Source organism: Coregonus lavaretus (genome assembly GCF_964263955.1).
Source record: "Coregonus lavaretus genome assembly, chromosome: 22".
Taxonomy (NCBI): Eukaryota; Metazoa; Chordata; class Actinopteri; order Salmoniformes; family Salmonidae; genus Coregonus; species Coregonus lavaretus.
In genome coordinates, this window is record NC_140009.1 from 24,433,687 (window position 1) to 24,457,567 (window position 23,881).

Consider the following 23,881-nt stretch of genomic DNA (forward strand, 5'->3'; position numbering starts at 1 on the left):
GGGAGGGGGGAGGAGGGGGGCGGATGGACAGACCCAGAGGTTTGAGGGTGTGAGGCTGCAGACAGATATGCTGAGTCGGGTGAGGAACAACTCATCACAGAGTGGAAAAAGAGGATGGAGGGGTCGGAGCTGAGGAATGAGAGTGGTGGTTGTGGTGAAGGTGTTAGAGAGGTGAGTTACAGGGTTACACTGGGGTAAACTTGATGGAGAGTGTAATGGGTGGGGGGGCATCCATGAGTGTCATCACTGACAATATTGCGCTTCTGTCCCTTGAGAGGCAAAAGTAGCACATTACGCCTGTAGAATGAGGCCCTACACACTGGGAAGATCTCAATTGCATACTCCTTGCATCCTCTCGCCTCATCTCCTTCTCAAAACCCATTGGAGGAGAAGGTCAGAGGGGTGGGACCTCTGGCTTTCTCATCCAATGGGTTTTGAGAAGGAGACGAGATGAGAGGATGCGAGTAGTATGCAATTGAGAACTTTGTCTCATTTCCCCTAATACCTTTCCCTTCCCACCACCCCCGTCTGCATAAACACAATTTCTAAGAGCAGTTGCATGTGTGCAGCATTATGACAACTCTATAACAAAGAAAAATAAACAGAGGGGAGGAGCATCATAATGTAACTTAACCTTCAGATTGAGCGATGGATGCATATCTAAGGATCTTTGTGGTGTGTGTGTGGTCAGGTGAGTGGGGACGGCCTGCAGGGGGTGGAGGGGCTTAGAGTTCTGGTAGAATGCACCTGCACACAGCCGGAAGCCAACACGTTGTCAACATAGACCCCCCATCCTCTCCTCAACACTCTAGTGCATGCTGTAACTCTCACCTCTTTATTCCCACTATCTCATAGATCTCTCCCTCTCTAGCATTCTGTATTTCTTCCTTATCTCTCACCTCTCTTTTACTCTCTCATTCTGAGAAAATGAATTATAGTGGGTTCTTTGGAGTCAGAGGAAATCTGCAACTGCATAGAGACACTACTGATGAAGCAATCAAATCTGCCCTGTCACACACAAAGATACAGGCATTTAAAGAAATAAATACAGTACACATACATACGTTTTCTCGCAGACTATCACTGCTCCCTTTTCAGGAAACTTTCTGCAGAGGGAACGCTTTCCGAGGGGGAGTCGTCAAAACAGGAAACGTTTTATGTTGCTGAAACATTCCATTTTTAACTCTCACAGGTGAACTAAAATAAATAACACACTTAGACCGGCTGAGGCTGAGGGAGGCGGCCAGGGCCCGGAGAGAGACCAACCCTGGGGCAGTGTGGAGGCCCCAGTGCCTCGTGAAGTCATTTCCTCTAAGACACACAGCACAGCCCTGACTCTGTGGCTGCGGCAGCCTGCTGCCTGCCGTCTGGTTCCAGTCATGACTGCAGTCCTCCATACTGTAGCACCCTCCTCTTCAGTAGTAGCAGTATTAGCAGCAGCACTCCCCCTCCCCTTAATGTTCTCCAATTGACCTAATGGAAAGACATGTAGGCCTACAACTGGAGAAAATAAGGACATGCAGAACAAAATACACACAAATACATACATACAAACCCCCTCTATATGAAATGGAGTGGCAACTGTGGAAATGATTTCCTCCTGTAGCTAATCATCTGGGCCATTCCCAGCGCTGGCGACACACAGGCACATCGCTGTTTGTGCACGCTGTATGATTCCCTGTTTTCTGTTAGTCACAGTTACACTATCTGGCCGGCCCCTGCAGAGGACTGACCGACCAACCGACCGCGCCCTGACGGACAGCTGCTGAACATCACCGTCTTTGAGGAAGATGAAAAGTAATTGAGGGAACTACTGTCACTAACGGAGACAAGCCTTTACACTGAGCCAATACGAACCTTTTATCCACAGCCAGGTCTTCATCCCATCCAGGAGCAGCAGAGAGACTTGACTCAACAGAACATTCAGCCACTGGTCCAGCGGTGACAGCCATCTTTCTCCACTCCCTCAGCCTGCTGCAGTGAGATGATGACAGGCTGTGGAGGCTGGGCCAGGTCTGCAATCTGGACCTAGACAGAGAAGGAACAGGGTGACAGACACACTGACAGAGAGACTGACATAGACACTGACTACAGATATTGTAATTAGGGATACCTTGGAGTGGAATGGGCCTCTGATTCCTATAGAATTCACCTTTGTTAACTCAGGTTCACATGGTACAGTAGGCCAGTCCCATACTTCCAGTTATCCAGGCCAGGGTAAATTGGTATTTGTTGTGCTGCTGTGTCCCTAGAGGCATTGGCCATGGAAGACTTAGTTAATGAAAGAATGAATGAAAAGACTCCTCCCGGCAGTACGGTGGTAGAGTATTTATTTTATTAGAGGCAGCAGGAGCTAAAATGAATCATTCTCATGCAGTAGTAACATGTGGGATCTATGTAGCAGATTGTGTTTAACATAGTTCAAACCAAAAGTCAGAGCAGAGGAGGATTTTCCAATGCCAGAATTCCGCTCAACCCACACATACTTCCTACAGTTACAGCCATCAACATGTCTTCAGCTGGAGGTATGGAGAGCAGTGCAAGTGTGGAATTGAGAAAAAGAGCCACAGCTTCCATATTAAAGTTATATACAGTATGTGACAGTTATACAGTATATCAAATGGGCAATTACAATGTGTCAGTTCCTATTGTCTTAAGAGAGGGGGAAAATTGTTGTGCTTTTTTTTCTGTGGAGGGAGAAGAGAATGATTGATTCCCCATCATGCAATCTGAACAAACCCCTGGGATACACACTTCAATCGCAATTCCAGTCCCAAAAACAGATTTCCTATTTTTACCACCATTACACTCCCTAGAGGGAAAGCACCAGCCCTGAGCTTTTGGTTTTCCCGCAGATATGTTGTCCCTCCAGAAATGAAAATAAACACACGGAAAACCACAAGGATAAATTTGGCTGCTTGTGTAGAAAAGCTTTTTTTCTGTCTCTGTGATTGCACTCTTGCGTGCATCCTAAAAAAATGGATAGTTGAGGGTCAGTCAGGGAAAACAATGGAAAGAAAAGAAAGAAATTAGTGGATGATGAAGTAAATTAATTTCTGGCATTGAGTGTCAGCAGAGAAAACAAAGAGATAATAATTGGAATTTAGCTTGTAAACATGCAAGGAGGGATGAATACTGCAAAAGCATAGATCACCCAGAAGAAAATCTATTAAATAATTAAATCAAAAACTCAAATGCCAAGTAACAATTTTCACTATATGAAGATCATAAATCATAAAAGGTGTAATGCAAAAGATAGAAACAGAAGTCATATTAATATACACATGCAAGAAAAGTAGGGCTGTCAGACTTAAATCAGTTAACTAGAGTTAACTTATTGTAATTTTAGTGCACTTTTTTTTTATTGTGATTAATCGTATTGTCAGAAAACAGCCCTAATACATACATCTATACAGCTAAAAACAACAATGCAATGTAAAACCAAGTTGACATTGAGGTTATAGTGTGCTTTCTAATTTTACCAACTTGTGCTAACCATTGCTTTAGAAAAAAAATCAAGACGTCAATATTCTTGTAATGTTTTATGTATGAAAAAATCTTAAATTGCAGTTTAATTTGAGCAAATTCAGAATTTGCCATTAATCACAGCATATCCTGCAATTAACGCAGATGTTATCATTTGACAGATGACAAATGCCATATGCTGGCTGTGACCATCAGAAAGAGTCAGAGTAGGGTTTTCTCTCACTTGCTAATCTGCTGCTGATGTGTGTTAAAATCTGTCTGCTCAGTTTTGGCTAACGGACACAGTATCACCTGTCGCTCCATATCTAACAGAATCCCACTGGGTAATCTGGGAAACATCTCTGAAATAACAAACTATGGTATCACAAACACAGACAGAGGAGGGCGTCTTTTGGGCGTTAATTTTCAGACATATTCCCCCCCAGTGCAAGCCAGTGATACAGCAGCTATATTGTAGCTGGTGTTTAGGGTGGGGCCTACAGTGGTCCTCTATAGCTCAATTGGTAGAGCATGGCCCTTGTAACGCCAGGGTAGTGGGTTCGATCCCCGGGACCACCCATACGTAAAAATGTATGCACGCATGACTGTAAGTCACTTTGGATAAAAGCGTCTGCTAAATGGCATATTATATTATATTATTATTCCAGTGTTAATACCAATTATATTTATTTTGCACTATGGCCTATTTATTGCCTTACCTCCATAACTTGCTACATTTGCACACACTGTATATATATTTTCTGTGGTATTTTTGACTTTATGTTTTGTTTTACCCCATATGTAACCCTGTGTTGTTGTTTTTAATCGCACTGCTTTGCTTTATCTTGGCCAGGTCGCAGTTGTAAATGAGAACTTGTTCTCAACTGGCTTACCTGGTTAAATAAAGGTGAAATAAAATAAAAATAAATACAGTACAGTCAGTGTGCCTCTTGGCAGTGACAATGGCCTCTTTGCTTCTCCAGCTGCAGCAACAGTTGTCTGCTGCTCTTCCCGGATCTCCACGGTAATGTGAGCGCGCTGTTATCGGATCCAGGGTGCGTTTTCTCCCCGGGACACAAAAATGTGTAGGGGAGGAGGAGGCGAAGGAGGAGAGATAGAAGGGGGCAGAGGGTTTGGTCATGGTCCCGTGTAGGGATATTTAATAACAAACATTAAAAATACCACAGAAATCCTTTACCACATTCCCACGGTCTGACTGTAGCCAGGCCCTGACAGCAGGGTTATAAATACCAGCCACTGGACCCGCTCCAGAGTGTGCACGTACGTGCACAAACATATTGTCAGACAGTCAAAAACATACAACATAAACTAGCACACTTAAAGACTGATCAGTTCCACAATACAAACACATGAATACACAAACACAAATGCTGTAAAGAGCAAGCACATGCTCATAACATAAACCATCACATATGGGGAAATCCATTTAAATTCAATCACTTTTTGACAGCAACAAAACATTCTATACATGTTTGCCCATGGAAGAAGTGGTCAGAAAGGGACTTTTTGGACCTGAATGCCAAAACATTCAGGAGATGAAGGTGCTCAAAGTTGACTCATTTTGCATACCACACCATACCATGAGACATCCATGTCTCTATCACTGGAAAAGATAAACGGTTGAGTTTGATATCATTTAAAAGCTTACAAAGTTTTTTATTTATTTTTTTGGGGGGGGGGGATTCTCATTTTTAAACCTTGCCAGTTGAGGACCTGTGATGCGTCTGTTTCTCAAACTAGACACACTAATGTATTTGTCCTCTTGCTCAGTTGTGCACCAGGGCCTCCCACTCCTCTTTCTATTCTGGTTAGAGCCAGTTTGCGCTGTTCTGTGAAGGGAGTAATACACAGCGTTGTACGAGATCTTCAGTTTCTTGGCAATTTCTCGCATGGAATAGCCTTCATTTCTCAGAACAAGAATAGACTGACGAGTTTCAGAAGAAAGTTATTTGTTTCTGGCCATTTTGAGCCTGTAATCGAACCCACAATTGCTGATGCTCCAGATACTCAACTAGTCTCAAGAAGGCCAGTTTTATTGCTTCCTTAAATCAGCACAACAGTTTTCAGCTGTGCTAACATAATTGCAAAAGGGTTTTCTAATGATCAATTAGCCTTTTCAAATAATAAACTTGGATTAGCAAACACAACGTGCCATTGGAACACAGGACTGATGGTTGCTGATAATGGGCCTCTGTACACCTATGTAGATATTCCAATAAAAATCTGCCGTTTCCAGCTACAATAGCCATTTACAACATTAACAATGTCTACACTGTATTTCTGATTAATTTGATGTTATTTTAATGGAGAAAAAAAGTGCTTTCCTTTCGAAAACAAGGACATTTCTAAGTGACCCGAAGCTTTTTAACGGTAGTGTATATATAAATGATATACAGTGAGGGGAAAAAAGTATTTGATCCCCTGCTGATTTTGTAAGTTTGCCCACTGACAAAGAAATGATCAGTCTATAATTTTAAATTTTAATGGTAGGTTTATTTGAACAGTGAGAGACAGAATAACAACAAAAAAATCCAGAAAATGTTATAAATTGATTTGCAGTTTAAATGAGGGAAATAAGTATTTGACCCCTCTGAAAAACATGACTTAGTACTTGGTGGCAAAACCCTTGTTGGCAATCACAGAGGTCAGACATTTCTTGTAGTTTGCCACCAGGTTTGCACACATCTCAGGAGGGATTTTGTCCCACTCCTCTTTGCAGATCTTCTCCAAGTCATTAAGGTTTCGAGGCTGACGTTTGCAACTCGAACCTTCAGCTCCCTCCACAGATTTTCTATGGGATTAAGGTCTGGAGACTGGCTAGAACACTCCAGGACCTTAATGTGCCCTCTTCTTGAGCCACTCCTTTGCATAATGTTTCCACCTCCATGTTTGACGGTGGGGATGGTGTTCTTGGGGTCATAGGTAGCATTCCTCCTCCTCCAAACACGGCGAGTTGAGTTGATGCCAAAGAGCTCCATTTTGGTCTCATCTGACCACAACACTTTCACCCAGTTCTCCTCTGAATCATTCAGATGTTCATTGGCAAACTTCAGACGGGCATGTATATGTGCTTTCTTGAGCAGGGGGACCTTGCGGGCGCTGCAGGATTTCAGTCCTTCACGGCGTAGTGTGTTACCAATTGTTTTCTTGGTGACTATGGTCCCAGCTGCCTTGAGATCATTGACAAGATCCTCCCGTGTAGTTCTGGACTGATTCCTCACCGTTCTCATGATCATTGCAAATCCACGAGGTGAGATCTTGCATGGAGCCCCAGGTCAAGGGAGATTGCCAGTTATTTTGTGTTTCTTCCATTTGCGAATAATCACACCAACTGTTGTCACCTTCTCACCAAGCTGCTTGCCGATGGTCTTGTAGCCCATTCCAGCCTTGTGTAGGTCTACAATCTTGTCCCTGACATCCTTGGAGAGCACTTTGGTCTTGGCCATGGTGGAGAGTTTGGAATCTGATTGATTGATTGCTTCTGTTGACAGGTGTCTTTTATACAGGTAACAAACTGAGATTAGGAGCACTCCCTTTAAGAGTGTGCTCCTAATCTCAGCTCGTTACCTGTATAAAAGACACCTGGGAGCCAGAAATCTTTCTGATTGAGAGGGGGTCAAATACTTATTTCCCTAATTAAAATGCAAATCAATTTATAACATTTTTGACATGCGTTTTTCTGGATTTTTCTGTTGTTATTCTGTCTCTCACTGTTCAAATAAACCTACCATTAAAATTATAGACTGATCATTTCTTTGTCAGTGGGCAAACGTACAAATTCAGCAGGGGATCAAATACTTTTTCCCCCTCACTGTATATTTGTATTTTAGTTTTTATTATAAAATACTTTAACAACCCTGTTTGCAAGCTTTTAAATTATATAAATCTCAACCGTTTATCTTTGCCAGTGATGAAGACATGGATGTCTCATGGTATGGTGTGATATGCAAAATGGGTCAACTTTGAGCACCTTTATGTCAAAAAGTGGCGCAGTGGTGGACTCCCGAGTGGCGCAGTGGTCTAAGGCACTGCATCGCAGTGCTAGCTGTGCCACTAGAGATCCTGGTTCGAATCCAGGCTCTGTCGTAGCCGGCCGTGACCGGGAGACCCATGGGGCGGCGCACAATTGGCCCAGCGTCGTCCAGGGTAGGGGAGGGAATGGCCGGCAGGGATGTTGGTAGAGCAGGGTTGTGGGTTTGTTTCCCACGGGGGGTCAGTATGAAAAAAATAAAATAATGTATGCACTCTGGATAAGAGCGTCTGCTAAATGACTAAAATGTAAAATGTAAAAAGTCACTTTCTGATCACTTCTACAATGGCCAAATACGTATGGAAGGTTTCATTCAAATCAAAAGGGGTGCTGTGAAAAAGTGATTGAATTGAAATGGATTTACCCATATGTAATATCAAGATGGATCCCACACACACAATAGTAAAGCAAGGAAGTGTTGAGCACGGTAGATAGAGGGAAATGTTAACCAGTCACACTAAAGGAAAGATTTCTGGCACTGTTTTCTCAAGGAGACACTTCCACCAAGCAGCGTCCTGCCATCCCAAGCTACAGAGGGGAAAGCCGGACGGGGGCTGCTATGCTGTGGGGTAGGAAACCAAAGTTCCATTACTTTCCACTGCTGAGTCTGTCTCCCCAGCTCCTGCTGCTTGGCCTGGTCACCTATCATACTTCCTGGAGCTACAGCTTAATAAACCCTCCATGGAACACTCTTCTGGGTCGAGGGTCACTAGCACATATACAGAGGTAAATAATTAATAAGACATTGACAGTTATCAGACCTTTAACAAGAGCTAGATTCTATCCCTTTCCCTGGTCCAAGGAACAATTTGTTTGGGTAGAGGCCGGCACCTAGACGTAGGTAAGTAATTCATAGGTAACTGATAGTTATCAGCTATCAGAGTGCTAGATTCTCTCCCCCTTCAGCAGGCTGCAAAGTACATTCATGCTGTCGCCAGCGGCTCCATGACCCTGTCGCCACTGGGATTAGAGACTCCTCCCTTAATGTTTCCCTCGTGCGTCAGCACTGTTACCACAGGCTTTTTTCTCCATTAACCTCCTCATTCTCCCATAATAGTCTAGCCCAAACCGCCACGGCCACCGCCTCCCCTCCAGCCCCTCTCAGCTGAACAGAACCCCCCAGCACCCCTCTCTCTATCCTCTCCACAGCTCGGGGCCAAGGAGAACCTCCCTCCTTCCTCATCTCTGCTCAGAGCTGCCAAGTTCTCTGAGAAACTCAAACTAGCCCATCTGGGCAACACCAAGAGGAGCGATCAGGAGGGGGAGCCACAGCCTTTAACCCCATTCTCCTCAGAGGTACACTACCATAACCAAAAGTATGTGGGCACGTGCTCGTCGAACATCTCATTCCAAAATCATGGGCATTAATATGGAGTTGGTCCCCCCTTTGCTGCTATAACAGCCTCCACTCTTCTGGGAAGGCTTTCCACTAGATGTTGGAACATTACTACGGGGCCTTGCTTCCATTCAGCCACAAGAGCCACATTAGTGAGGTCGGGCACTGATGTTGGGCGATTAGGCCTGGCTCGCAGTCAGTGTTCCAATTCATCCCAAAGGTGTTTGTTGGGGTTGAGGTCAGGGCTCTGTGCAGGCCAGTCAAGTTCTTCCACAACGATCTCGACAAACCATTTCTGTACGGACTTCGCTTTGTGCACGGGGGCATTGTCATGCTGAAACTGTTGCCACACAAAGTTGGATGCATAGAATCGTCTAGAATGTAATTGTATGCTGTAGCATTAAGATCTCCCTTCACTGGAACTAAGGGGCCTAGCCCGAACCATGAAAAACAGCCCCAGACCATTATTCCTCATCCAGCAAACTTTACAGCTGGCACTATGCATTGGGGCAGGTAGCGTTCTCCTGGCATCCGCCAAACACAGATTTGTCCGTCGGACTACCAGATGGTGAAGCGTGATTCATCCCTCCAGAGGACATGTTTCCACTGAGTCCAATGGCGGGGAGCTTTACACCACTCCAGCCGATGCTTGGCATTGCGCATGGTGATCTTAGGCTTGTGTGCTGCTGCTCGGCCATGGAAACCCATTTCATGAAGCTCCCGACGAACAGTTATTGTGCTGACGTTGCTTCCAGTTGCAGTTTGGAACTCTGTAGTGAGTATTGCAACCGAGGACAAACGATTTGTACGAGCTACCGCTTCAGCACTCGGCGGTCCCGTTCTGTGAGCTTGTGTGGCCTACCAATTCACGGCTGAGCAGTTGTTGCTCCTTGACGTTTCCACTTCACAATAACAGCACTTACAGTTGACTGGGGCAGCTCTAGCAGGTCAGAAATTTGACGAACTGACTTGTTGGAAATTTGGCATCCTATGGCAGTGCCAAGTTGAAAGTCACGGAGCTCTTCAGTAAGGCCATTCTACTGCCAATGTTTGTCTATGGTGATTGCATGGCTGTGTGCTCAATTTTATACACCTGTCAGCAACAGGTGTGGCTGAAATAGCCGAATCCACTCATTGTCCACATACTTTTTTAATATATATTGTATTTTGGCTCTCACTGCAAAATTACTTTCACATTGTAGCCTAGTCCAGTGTAGGTATGCTGGATATATTTATGCTGTTATACTTAGTGTTATTCCAGGAAGGAACATCTGAATCTGTGAGCAGATCAGGATATGACTAATATTCTCAGAAGGGGGCTGAATCAATAACTTGACTGTGAGGCGTTTGTTAAGCAATATGCAGGAATGTGATTGAAGAAACATTTCAGAGTAGCAAGTCCTTTATGAGGCAATCATGAAGCACACTGAGATAATTAGTAATCAACACATTGTGCATTATAGCATATGGCAAGTGGTACTTCTAAAAGGAAGTTCTTGCCAACACAATGATTACAATAGCCATCAACACTCAAACTCAGTCCATCTACTACTTCAGTTTAAATTCAACACTTTCAGGGAACCCAAGTCTAGGGCAAGAAATTAATCTCTTTGATACCTCAGAAGAAATACCTCAGAACGCTCTCCTCTCCTTTCCTTCAACTATATGTCAGTCTCTTCCAGGAAGTGCAGACTCCAGTGGGTCACATGCCAGAGAGAGGAGATTGACCTAATGACGTTTGGCTGACTTTCATCAAAGACGCCAAACATTTACCACACAACCGGTCTCCTCCTCCTTCTCCTCCTCCTCCTCCTCGAGAGCATCTGCTCAGCTATAATGGGGCCCAATTTAAGTGTAAAGTAAGGAGAGAATAAAAAACAATTAATTGCACTTACAGAAAACAGTCTCACACGTTAAACATTCACAAGGCAAGCCAAGCCATATGAACACCACCACCACCCAACTACGCTTGTGTTCCCCACTCAGTCTCTTGCTGATCCCTATAATGCACGATTCACATTAGTCCCAATATGACTGGGGCGGCGGGACAGTTTAAAGGGAAGTTGACTGAGCAGAACACTAGCTCCCTCTACTGGAGCAATTATTTTTGTGAGGAAGGCATAAATCAAATCAAATTGTATTTGTCAAATGCTTCGTAGACAGCAGGTGTAGACTAACAGTGAAATGCTTACTTACGGGTCCTTTTCCAACAACGGCGAGATAAAGATAAAATAAAATAATAATAATTGTGAAACGAGGAATAAATGCACAGTGAATAACAATTAAAAATAAAGAGTAAAAAAAACATGGCTATATACAGGGAGTACCAGTACCGAGTCGATGCGCAGGGGTACAAGGTAGCCATGTACTGTACATATACAGTGGGGAGAACAAGTATTTGATACACTGCCGATTTTGCAGGTTTTCCTACTTACAAAGCATGTAGAGGTCTGTCATTTTTATCATAGGTACACTTCAACTGTGAGAGACGGAATCTAAAACAAAGATCCAGAAAATCACATTATATGATTTTTAAGTAATTAATTTGCATTTTATTGCATGACATAAGTATTTGATACATCAGAAAAGCAGAACTTAATATTTGGTACAGAAACCTTTGTTTGCAATTACAGAGATCATACATTTCCTGTAGGTCTTGACCAGGTTTGCACACACTGCAGCAGGGATTTTGGCCCACTCCTCCATACAGACCTTCTCCAGATCCTTCAGGTTTCGGGGCTGTCGCTGGGCAATATGGACTTTCAGCTCCCTCTACATGCTTTGTAAGTAGGAAAACCTGCAAAATTGGCAGTGTATCAAATACTTGTTCTCCCGTGTTTGGAGGAAGAAGGATGAGTACAACCCCAAGAACACCATCCCAACCGTGAAGCATGGAGCTGGAAACATCATTCTTTGGGGATGCTTTTCTGCAAAGGGGACAGGACGATGGATGGGGCCATGTATCGCTAGATCTTGGCCAACAACCTCCTTCCCTCAGTAAGAGCATTGAAGATGGGTCGTGGCTGGGTCTTCCAGCATGACAACGACCCGAAACACACAGCCAGGGCAACTAAGGAGTGGCTCCGTAAGAAGCATCTCAAGGTCCTGGAGTGGCCTAGCCAGTCTCCAGACCTGAACCCAAGAGAAAATATTTGGAGGGAGCTGAAAGTCCGTATTGCCCAGCGACAGCCCCGAAACCTGAAGGATCTGGAGAAGGTCTGTATGGAGGAGTGGCCCAAAATCCCTGCTGCAGTGTGTGCAAACCTGGTCAAGACCTACAGGAAACGTATGATCTCTGTAATTGCAAACAAAGGTTTCTGTATCAAATATTAAGTTCTGCTTTTCTGATGTATCAAATACTTATGTCATGCAATAAAATGCAAATAAATTACTTAAAAATCATACAATGTTATTTTCTGGATTTTTGTTTTAGATTCCGTCTCTCACAGTTGAAGTGTACCTATGATAAAAATGACAGACCTCTACATGCTTTGTAAGTAGGAAAACCTGCAAAATCGGCAGTGTATCAAATACTTGTTCTCCCCACTGTAGATATAGTTATGTAGAGGTCCTGGATAGCAGGGAGCTCGGCCCCAGTGGTTTACACTCTGTATCGCCTTGTGGTCGGATGCCAAGCAGTTGCCATACCAAGCAGTGATGCAGCCAGTCAAGATGCTCTCAATGGTGCTGCTGTATAACTTTGTGAGGATCCTAAGGCCCATGCCAAATCTTTTCAGCCTCCTGAGGGGAAATAGGCGTTGTTGTGCCCTCTTCACTACTGTGTTGGTGTGTTTGGACCATAATAGATCCTTAGTGACGTGGATGCCGAGGAATTTGAAGTTCTTGACCCGCTCCACTACAGCCCCGTCGGTGTGAATGGGGCCGTGCTCGGCCCTCCTTTTCCTGTAGTCCACGATCAGCTCGTTTGTCTTGCTGACGTTGAGGGAGAAGTTGTTGCCCTGGCACCACACTGCCAGGTCTCTGACCTCCCTAGGCTGTCTCATCGTCATCCATGATCAGGTCTACCACCGCCGTGTCGTCTGCAAACTTAATGGTGTTGAGGTCGTGCGCGACCACGCAGTCGTGGGTGAACAGGGAGTACAGGAGGGGACTAAGCACACAAGCCAAGCCATATGAACACCACCACCACCCAACTACGCTTGTGTTCCCCACTCAGTCTCTTGCTGATCCCTATAATGCTAGCTAAATCTAGTATGGTTTCCTTTTGAGAATATATGAAGACATGGATTTTTGCATCATTATGTACAGCGGTTTATTTGTGATTTTCCAAAACATTATATACTACATACAATGCACATAATCAATGTACAATGGATCATCTTCAGAATAATAAAATAAACACAAAACAGGCAGTGATTGAACAAAGACAATGGTATTACTTTCAATTAGAGCATTGATATCATTAACAACAATGCCAAGGTTGTTGAAAGACCGTGTGAAGCATCGAGTCATGAGAATTACATGGTGTGCATGTATAAAAAAATATCTTATCTTGAGACTTTGAGATCAATTACAATGATCGATTACTAATGAGAAATGGTCTGTCTACCAGAAGTCAGTCAAAAAAACTCCACGTCCAACTAGTCCAAGAGTACACCAGTGTATGTTGTTTTTGGACCAACCGTTCACAAGATCAATTGATGTTTCATCTTCAACTAAATACAATAATATTGACCTTTGAGAATGTATCAAGGATAGCAGTTGGGATTAGAAACAAACATACAGAGAACTCAAAAACCAACAGTGCTTGCTAACAACTACGTACTGGCCTCCAACAGGAATAAAGCAGTCCAGATTCAGAACAGTTCACACCTCCTTCCATTCCAGTAACACTCCCGACATTTACATTTTAGTCATTTAGCAGACGCTCTTATCTAGAGCGATTTACAGGAGCAATTAGGGTTAAGTGCCTTGCTCAAGGGCACAGACAGATTTTTCACCTAGTCAGCTCGGGGTTTCGAACCAGCGACCTTTCAGTTACTGGCCCAACGCTCTTAACCGTTAGCCAGGAGTATACATAGGCCTTAATAACAACCACAGCATAGCATGGCACTGAATATAATAAATAAGAGGAAGAATGGCCATTTGTTATATTTCACACAAATATACTGAACCAAATCCTCTCTGCAGAGCAATGCACCGTCTATATGAATGGAATAAAACCTGTCAGGTGTGACAGTGTATATATACATGTGTTATGTTGGCCTTATGTCCATCTCTCACCCCTGAAACTAAAGCATCACCTCAGCTTAAAGAATGTGAAGCATATTTGCGTCCGGTGGATCACCATTTGACATGTGCTTCCCAGTAGAGGTGAGCTGATGGTTATGTTCTCCTAACCCATAAAGATTGATTTGACAATAAAATAAATGTGAAAAGCCATTTGAACATGGTCTTAAATAAGAATTTTTAAAATGTGTTTCGTTAAACCCCTGATATTGTCCCAGGTTCAGGCTCCGGGTTGTAGGCACACCAAGGTAACTGAGCTATAATGGGCATTTAATGTTAAAAGACTGAAACCATTGGTGATTTGCTATAGTGATCATCAGTAATAGATTTCAGACAAAAGCCAGAGCACGGAGACAAACAAGTGCATCATTGGCAAAAACTGTTGGTGAAATAGAAGTGCATACTGAGTCTGTGCACATACTGTAGTACTGTATGCGTTTGTAGTACTGTATGCGTTTGTAGTACTGTATGCGTTTGTAGTACTGTATGTGAGCAAGAGCATATTAAAAAGAGGTAGCAGAGAACAATCAGAGCAAAAATAAAAAGATTCCAAAACAGTGAGCAACATTCATGCGACTACTCAATCTTTCCTCATCTCTCTCTATCCAAAGAAAAACTTAAATGCTTCTCAAAAACAAATCAAAGACGTAGGTAGATATAAACTGCCCAGCTTCATCAGTCATCACTACAGAGAACTGATTATATACACATTTTCATTGAATCCTTTATAGAAACCTTTTTAAACAGTACGCTTTGTTGGTAATGCACTGTGCTACAATGGTGCTGTGTCCTGTACGTCAATGTGATACAATAAAGACCTGGGTTCCAGAGCGATGAGCTAAGAGTAAGAGGGGCAGTAGACCACTGAGCTGAGGGCAGACTGAGCAGGCGACTGGGCAGCTGGCTGCAAAGCAGACACAGACAGCTAAAACATCAAAACAGGATCTCAACAGAAGCGTTTCATAAAGAAATCCTTCAATCTTGACACTACTACATCATACACATACTATGCAGATCGCTAACTGACGCTAACTGAGGCCTCTAGCTTGAGGAGATTATGTCATAATATCCCAGTTTACAAGCTGTCCAATCCCAGTTAGCATAAATGCGTTGAAGGCAACACTTAATACAAAGATGAGCCGTTTCAGCCCCCCCAACAGACAGAGACGTGGAGTGACGACAGTCTCCTCTTGATCTGTAGGCTTATTTTGAGGTGTGTTGAGGTAAATCATCCAGCATTTGAGAAGTAAAATGAATAAATACAATGAATTAGTATTAAAATAAGAACAGATTAAACACAACCATGCCAAAAATACATGTGCGGGTGGGAGAGGTAGTTTGTTTTGATTAAAACAGTGCCTGGCGGCACGACTCCGTACAATAAACTCTAACAGGGATTCAGGATTCAGCTTGCTTCACACATCACCAGAGCAATACAACAGAGCCACCAAAAACCAGCAGCAACCATACAGGCCAAAACGTAGGCAGGGCCGCTTTGATCAGTGCCTTATCAGGAACCTGTCTGCAATCATTCACTGATCTTAACATTACATTTGAACGAAGAAATATATTACCTTTATGTATTATTTTAGCCAATCCAGGTGATTTCGTAGTCAGTAAACCTGAAAAGATACTGATCACAGAGACGCTGCCTAAACTCAGCCATGGTGACTGCATGATTTACATATTATTACAGAGTCATTCCTCGGCATCGCTTATTCCTCAAAAATACAAATACTGATTAGGACTGGACTTTTGACACAGTGGCAGCGGGAACCATTGACCGTTGTAGCCTGCCTCTTTTACACATGATTATCGTGCTGTGATAAGAAAAACCGACAGACACCCTGTGTAAAAACAATGGGATCCCTATACTGGGCCTGCAACACAGCCCTCTAGGCAGTTTATCTTCAAAAGAAACTGGCAACTTTTTGCTTGATAAAAAACAGAACACTCCAGAGGTTGCTGACGAAATGTCATGGTGTGTGTGAATGTATGAATGTGTGTGCCACTGTGTTACATGTTTGGTTCCCTTCTATGCTATTATGAACGTTTTCAGTTTCATTGAGGTATCTGTTAAATGTTGAACAGAGTTTTGTAAGGCTACTGAGGTGGAGTTGCTGACCTGCGGTAGAGAGGGGCGCAGTTCTTGGGGCAGTCTTTCTGAGCCAGTTTGGCAGCAGGCAGAGCTCTTGGAGGAGTTCCTCCCATTAGAACCCCTGACCCTATCTTTCCTGCATTCCTTTACATGGGTTTATGTATATATGATAGAATACAAAAAAAAGATGCTTGTAGACGCAGTGGGGTCTGGACATCTGCTGCAATGGGAGAAAATATCAGACTTTGGGCCTTGAGCTCTGTACACCGCTATTCTGTGATTCTTAAACACTTCTATACAGTCACTCCTTTATTCACTCCAGAGCCCACCTCCCCAAACTCTCATCACGGGATCAGTTCAGTGTTAATCACTTCCCAGGTAAGAGACGTCACACCTTCCATCGGAGTGACATATCCAAAGCCGTTGCTCACAAAATCAGTCCCATCAGCCCTTGGTGCACTACAGCTGTTGAGTTGGGCCTGAATGGATGCTGTCGCGTTAAAGCTATGAAGAGTCCTGCCAGGCTGGCTGCTGTTCTATTGCAGAAGAGGCGTTGGCTGGCGTGTTGAAGAGAGAGGCATGCCCGTCGCTACGGTGACTGATTGATTGGCCTTTATTCTTGTCTGTTTGAGTTGAGGCAGTGTTAGTAGTAAAGAGCATGAACAAGATTATGTTGTCTTTTTCCTGGTTCTAACGGTATTGTAGCTTTACAGAGAAGCTTTACAGAGCAGCAGGTTGAGTCAGAATGTCTCCTCGGTATGTGAGAAGGTTTTGGTGCAGCGGAACGAATGCTGATGTCAGGAAACACAATCTCGAATTGAATAAAACCAATGAGTTTGCTCCCCCCCAAAAAACGTATATATAGCGGTCAAAGCTTATCTAGACCTCAAAGAGAGGTACAACATAAGAAAATAGCACATATCATATTTGCATATATCTCCAGAGCATTATTCCCAACAATTGAATGATCTTAGTATTTGCCTATTTTTTCCTTAAATGTACAGAAACAACAAGTGGTATTTACAGACAATGACCACAAGAGCGCGACCCAGACCTGCAGACTGAGCGAGGAAACACACACTTGTGATGTGCTGAACCTTCGACCTACTAAGGCCATAATACAGCTCTCAAACAGAAACTGGTGGGGGTGACATTGTAATTGTATTTTACCGTGAATAGAATTTGATCTAACCTTAAGAGCATCTGCAGATTTGATTAAAATGTTTTAGTAATTACTACAGTAATTATTACATCATGACAGACAGGTTTGACCGGCGATGACAACCGTTTTTCTAACACTCTCCCTTTTGATTGTAAGTTTGTGTACTATTACTCAAAATGTATATTGTACAATGAACAATATCAGGCTAACTTCTCCCTGAGGCGCGGCAGTTAACCTTACTAGGTTAGTTTAGCCATCTTATTTTAGCTAGCTAACCAATAATCCAGAATAATAAAATAGAAACATGTTGCTCTTTCCTCTTATGAAGGAAATAACTTTTAAAGTGTTAATTGTGTATATTTTGAAGTCTGAAAGGGGGCAACAGAACCAAATAGTTACCAGATTACCCACATATATCCTGTGTGTAGCCTACACTTTAACCGATACATTAATGGTGCCTTAAACACAGATCCCACTACTAAACACTCAGTCAGAGCCTGTACTCAACACCCTTTTGTGGTCATTCAGTATTCTCATATAGAAACATAAAAAATAGAAGGCCCCTTGCACTCTACTCAGGGTGTATTTGTGTGTGTGTGCGTGCATTTTGAAACACTATGTCAACACATGCACACACATTCATATCCACACAAATAGGGCCTACAAATCCTATAGTATACAGAGGATTACTTATCCATTTGTTTTAGTAGAAACAACCTTAAATATAGATATTAGCTTATATGTATGTATATATATTTATAGTTTAGTTATAAATACATTCTGTTCGAAATTCCCTTTTTCTTTTAAACGGGAAATTCCAACCTTATCGAAGCCCCTCCCTTCTCTCTTTACCCATAATACCCTGATTAACCCTCCAAAACCTTTTCTGTGACAGTGTGACTTTCCGGTTCATTCCGCTATTCCCCCTCAGAGACCCTTCCATCACCCCCATCGCTGAGCCATCTATCCAGCAACTCAACAAATGAACTCCCGGGGGTCCTCATGGGGGGGATCGTCTGTCCATCTCTTCTAACCAGAGGGGTGGTGGTGGGGGTCGGTGTGGCTGCTAGGACACCTCGCTCCCAAACACCTCCAGCACCAGCGGGGTGAGCTGCATGCTGTGCTCGGGCTGGAAGGACAGCGAGCGGTACTGTTTGGAGTGTTCCTCGTTGAGGCTGCGCAAATCGGCCAGCTTCTGGATCATCCTGGCGTAGAGCAGTCGTCCTCCTGGGTGGTTCACCCTGATGTAGGCCTGGAGCACCTCCGACAGACTGTCCTGGAGAACCTCGATCTTAGCGTGGTCCTGCACCCCTGGACGATCTACATCGAGGGGAGGAGGGAGAGGCCATTAAAAGTAGTGATGAAGAGATGGGAATGCACACAAAAACACCATACAAACATACACCGAGTGTACAAAACATTAGGAACACTATTCTAAAATTGAGTTGCACCCCCTTTTGCCCTCAGAACAGCCTCAATTAATCGGGGCATGGACTCTACAAGGTGTCGAAAGAGTTCAACAGGGATGCTGGCCCATGTTGGTTGACTCCAATGCTACCAACAGTTGTGTCAAGTTGGCTGGATGTCCTTTGGGTGGTGGACCATTCTTGATACACACGGGACACTGTGGAGTGTGAAAAACCCAGCAGCATTGCAGTTTTTGACACATTTAAACTGGTGCGCCTGGCACCTACTACCATACCCCTTTCAAAGTCACTTAAATCTTTTGTTTTGCCCATTCACCCTCTGAATGGCACACATACACAATCCATGTCTCATTTGTCTTAAGTCTTAAAAATCATTCTTTAACCTGTCTCCTCCCCTTCATCTACACTGATTGAAGTGGATTTAACAAGTGACATCAATAAAGGATCATAGCTTTCACCTGGATTCACCTGGTCAGCAGGTGTTCCTAATGTTTTGTACACTCCGTGTATAACCAAGCACATGCTGAACTTGTGTGCACAAACACAAGGCATACATGTACAAACATTTGTAAAGCATACACGAACAAGCACACATGGCAGCGATCAGGTAGATACCTGGAGACAGCAGGCAGATGGCCATGAGCAGCACGTGTTCCTCCTCATGGAGGTTGAGTTTCTTCAGGCCCACCTGGAACTTCACCAGTGGCTCCAACAGGTCCAGAGTGTGACCCGCTACAAGGAGGGGCAGACAGGGGGCCGTTTGACATAGTGAGTGAACTACAGTGCCTTCAGAAAGTATTCATACCCCTTGACTTATTCCACATTTTGTGTTACAGCCTGAATTAAAAATGGATTAAATATATCTAACAAAGTGAAAACATTTTTTAGAAAATCAAATGCAGAAATCTAATTTAGATAAGTATTCATGCCCCCTGAGTCAATACTTTGTAGGAGCAATCTTGGGCGGCAATTACAGCTTTGAGTCGTCTGGGGTATGTCTGCATCAGCTTTGTACATCTGGATTTGGGGATTTTCTCCCATTCTTCCTTGCTGATTTTCTCAAGCTCTGTTAAGTTAAATGGGGAGCGACGGTGAACAGCAATCTTCAAGTCTTTCCATAGATTTTCAAATGGGATTCAAGTCTCGGCTTTGGCTGGGCCACTCAAGGACTTTCATATTCTTGTTTTGAAGCCATTTTAGTGTTGCTTTGGCTGTATGCTTGGGGTCATTGTCCTGTAATTTTTCGCCCCAGTCTGAGGTCGTTTGCACTCTGAAGCAGGTTCTCATCAAGGATTTGCCTGTATTTGGCTCCATTCATTGTTCCCTTCATCCTTACCAGTCTCCCAGTCCCTGCAGCTGAAAAGTATCCCCAATGATGGAGACCACTGTGCTCTTGGAACCTTTCAACACTCTAGAAATAGTTTTATACCCTTCCCCAAATATATGCCTCATCACAATTATATATCTCGGAGATCTACAGACAGTTCCTTGAACTTCATCGTATAGTTTCTTCTGACATGCACTGTCAACTGTGGGGCCTTATATAGAATGTTGTGTTTCTTTCTAAATCATGTCCAAACAATTGAATTGGCCACAGATGGACTCTAATCAAGTTGTAGTGACATCTCAAGGATAATCAAAGGAAATTGGATGCACCTGAGCTCAATTTGGAGTGTCATAGCAAAGGGGTGTGAATACTTACGTAAATGAGATATTTCTGTATTTTATTTCAAATAAATGTGCAAAAATGTCTAAAAGCATGTTTGCACTTTGTCATTATCGGGCATTGTGTGTACATCGGTGAGAAACAAAATCAATTTAATCAAATTTGAATTCAGGCTAACAAAATGTGGCATACGTCAAGGGGTATGAATACTTTCTGAAGGCACTTTATGTAGTGTGAAGAGTGTATGTATATATATATATATATGTGTGTGTGTGTGTGTGTGTGTGTGTGTCTCTCTCTGTCTCCGTGTGTCTCTGTGTCTCACCCTTGGTGACGTCGTTGATGCAGTACTTGAAGTCAGGGCCACCACCACAGCTCCAGGACATGTCCTCTAGGTTGAAGGACTGGTTGGAGCGTAGCATAATGATCTCGATGGCACTTGACTTGAGCAGGGCGATCTGGTCCTCAGCAGTCAGCCCTCTGGAAACACAATAACATGTATTGAATCAGCATGACACCATACCAAGGCTGGAATCTTGGAGCCGATTGGACAATGCTGTTCATTTATTTCCTAACTAAACAAACTAGTTCTTATCCTTGAAACTGGAATTGCAGGATTGTCTGAATAAAACTACAATTCTATTTCCATCTCATCTCTGGCAGGATGAGTGAATCAGCACTGTTCTTTAGAATGTTCTAGGGGAGGAGAGAAACAGGAAGGACTGGATGTACAATGCATTCTATGGTTACCGGGACGACTGCGTTCCACTGTTTCCTATTGAGCATGAGCACACAGGGGCATGCTGTTCTATCTACCCTATCCCCTCCACCCACATCTCTCCCTCTCCCCATCCATATTCACACACCCGTACAAAGGTTAACACCAAACTAGAAAATGACATTACCTGAGGTAAATGTGTGTACTTGCTAGTCTTGAAGCATATGGTTGTGAAAGAGTAGTGGTCGTGCAAGTTGAAAAATGGAGGCGCACAAAGAAATTTAAGAGCACAATGAAAAATATTTGAGGTAATAAAGCTAGAATCTTTCATATTTCTAGGCACACTGGTGCTCCAAAATGTAAATTCCGGTCGCACAGCAAAATATTTAGGCGCATATGCGAGTAAAATGGTTGCACTGTAGAGCCCTGTAGTAGTAGTGACTGCAGTAATTATAGGGTTTTCATAGGCCTATGGGCTAGTATTGGCAAAGATGATCTAAATGATATACTAACAAGATACTGGACTGACCGCTCTAACAATGGGAATACATGTCTGCAAAGGCGGAAGGGCAGGCGGGAGAAGGTGGGATCAGTCGGGAACATTCTAGCCAATGAGAGGGCAAATACACGCGTGAACAACAGGCACAACTCCGATATAAAGTCATTTGTCTCAAAGTTACTGGAATGTCACGTGCGTACATTCGTCCACTTATCACAACATCTGTAAAAACCTAAACATTGAGAAAATTATATTCGATCAAATAAGCCTCACGTAGCAAATGAGCAATTCGATTTAATGTTGACCATTGAACCCCATACAAAAATATCCCCACTTCCACTGGTTAACACTGTATTTTCACGCGGACAGGTTCTCACTTTGCCTCTTCCTTCTGGTTAGAGTGAGCTATTTTGGGGTGGCTTGTAGGTGTGGAGTTATTATAGTGGGCTAGTTTAGTAAGCATGAGTGAATACTATTAGCGTCATAAGCCATATGTGTTTTTAAGCTCTCAAAATGTTTTAGTTTGAACATTCTGTGGCAGTGATTTCACTTTAGAATGCTGAAGCCTGCATTTCGCCATTGAAATGAATGGGGATAGAACAAGCTTTATAGTTGATAAAGTATGAATGGTAGCAAAAAGCTGTGTTAAAGGTGTTTTTACACTTGGTCCCTTTCAGAAATGTATTGTGAACTGTGTGGTTCACTTAATTTTTTGTGCACTGTGAACACTCCAAAGGAACTCTGACCCCTCAAAACCTTGAGAGGTGGTCGGAGTTCAGTTTACTTGAATTCCGGGGTCCGGTTCCCTTTGTTAGGGCAATGTGAACACAAAGCTCCCCAGGTTCGATTGATATTATTCCCACACCAAACTACTGAAACACTGTTTTCTCCTGCCATAACCCCTCACATCAGTGCCACAAAAGAGAGAAGACGATGTGCAGATTCCCAGAAAAAAATGTGTGCTGTTTTTGGATATTGATTAGCGATTGTCAAGGATGCACAGAAATTCCAAAATATGTGTAGACTTTTTAGTTCAGATTATTTGTTTGCAATATGTGATCTATAGGCTAAGAGTGCATCATAAGCTGTTTATTTGATTGTGGGGTTTGAATAGTGTTTGAAGACAATAACATACTTGGTGAGAATCACAACATAGGATACAAAATCTATTCTAGCTCTTAAAGGGGCAGTAGCCTCCATTGGGTTTACAATTTTCATTTACAGCATTATTTAATCTGCAGTTATTATTCTGCTATGTATTCTGTTAAGAATAATATTTACATGATAATAATATCTTCCGATTACAACTATTATGTCTCAACTTTTACTAAATGAAATCTATTAGCTTCCAAAATGCAAGTAGGTATATGTAGCTGTCCGATAACACGTTCTGATTAAATGGCTTGTCCTGCACTTTGTAAAAACCCAGAGTGCATTGACAGAATTTTGGAAAAAGATCTTGGTTCCTTTCTAAACACAGCAATGTGAACGCAAAGAGGACTCGGACTACGAAATAGGAGAAAAGAAGTGGCAAAAAGGTTGAGTCCTCATTCAAAAGCAGGGCAGTGTGAATACAAAGAACTGAGTTATTTGGCTTTTCTTTCTCTCCCATAGTTCAATTTAAAGAGGACTGAGATCTGTTACTTTAAAGAGAACTGAGATCTGTTACTTTAAAGAGGACTGAGATCTGTTACTTTAAAGAGGACTGAGATCTGTTACTTTAAAGAGGACTGAGATCTGTTACTTTAAAGAGGACTATGTCAACGTTGGGAGGGTGTTTGTCGCTTAAACGGACCAAGAGCAGTGGCAAATCCAAATTTTGCCTTTAAAGTATATGGGGCTTATGTAAATGTAAAATTATTATAGTTCAAAAAGTGTCAACAATCATGGCATGTTCTGTACAACATGTTCACTGACTGCATACATCTGGGGAGGGGATGGATCGGGAACCTTAATTGAACACGTCATGTGTTGCACTCACTCTGTTCCAGCGTATTCCAGGAATAGCACTGAGCCGTACCCGCCGGAGGTCCTAAGTGTTTATGAAATGCCTTACACACATACAATAACACACTGTACCAAAGCATGTAGCTATGCAATTAATGAAGTCGTCCACCCACAGAAATAACTACTACAGACTTAATGGATAGTAGGAGCCTGACAAAGATCCACTCTCGGATCTAAATGTTGTTGTGTAAAGATACAGTAT

The 23,881-nt window shown here is 43.0% G+C and overlaps 1 protein-coding gene across 2 annotated transcripts in view; it reads right to left on the minus strand.

Moving 5' to 3' along the window:
* Window positions 1–13,108: 13,108 nt before the first annotated feature.
* LOC311150215 (vitamin D3 receptor A-like) overlaps window positions 13,109–23,881 on the minus strand; it is a 64,573-nt gene continuing 53,800 nt past the window's right edge. For both annotated transcript variants that reach the window (XM_084187582.1, XM_084187581.1), the window contains exons 7-9: window positions 20,781–20,935; window positions 19,405–19,521; window positions 13,109–18,682 (exon numbers count right to left, since the gene is read on the minus strand). In XM_084187582.1, the coding sequence (XP_084043708.1) occupies window positions 18,429–18,682; window positions 19,405–19,521; window positions 20,781–20,935 (526 nt within the window). In that variant the 3' untranslated portion in view covers window positions 13,109–18,428. The remainder of the gene's footprint in view (window positions 18,683–19,404; window positions 19,522–20,780; window positions 20,936–23,881) is intronic.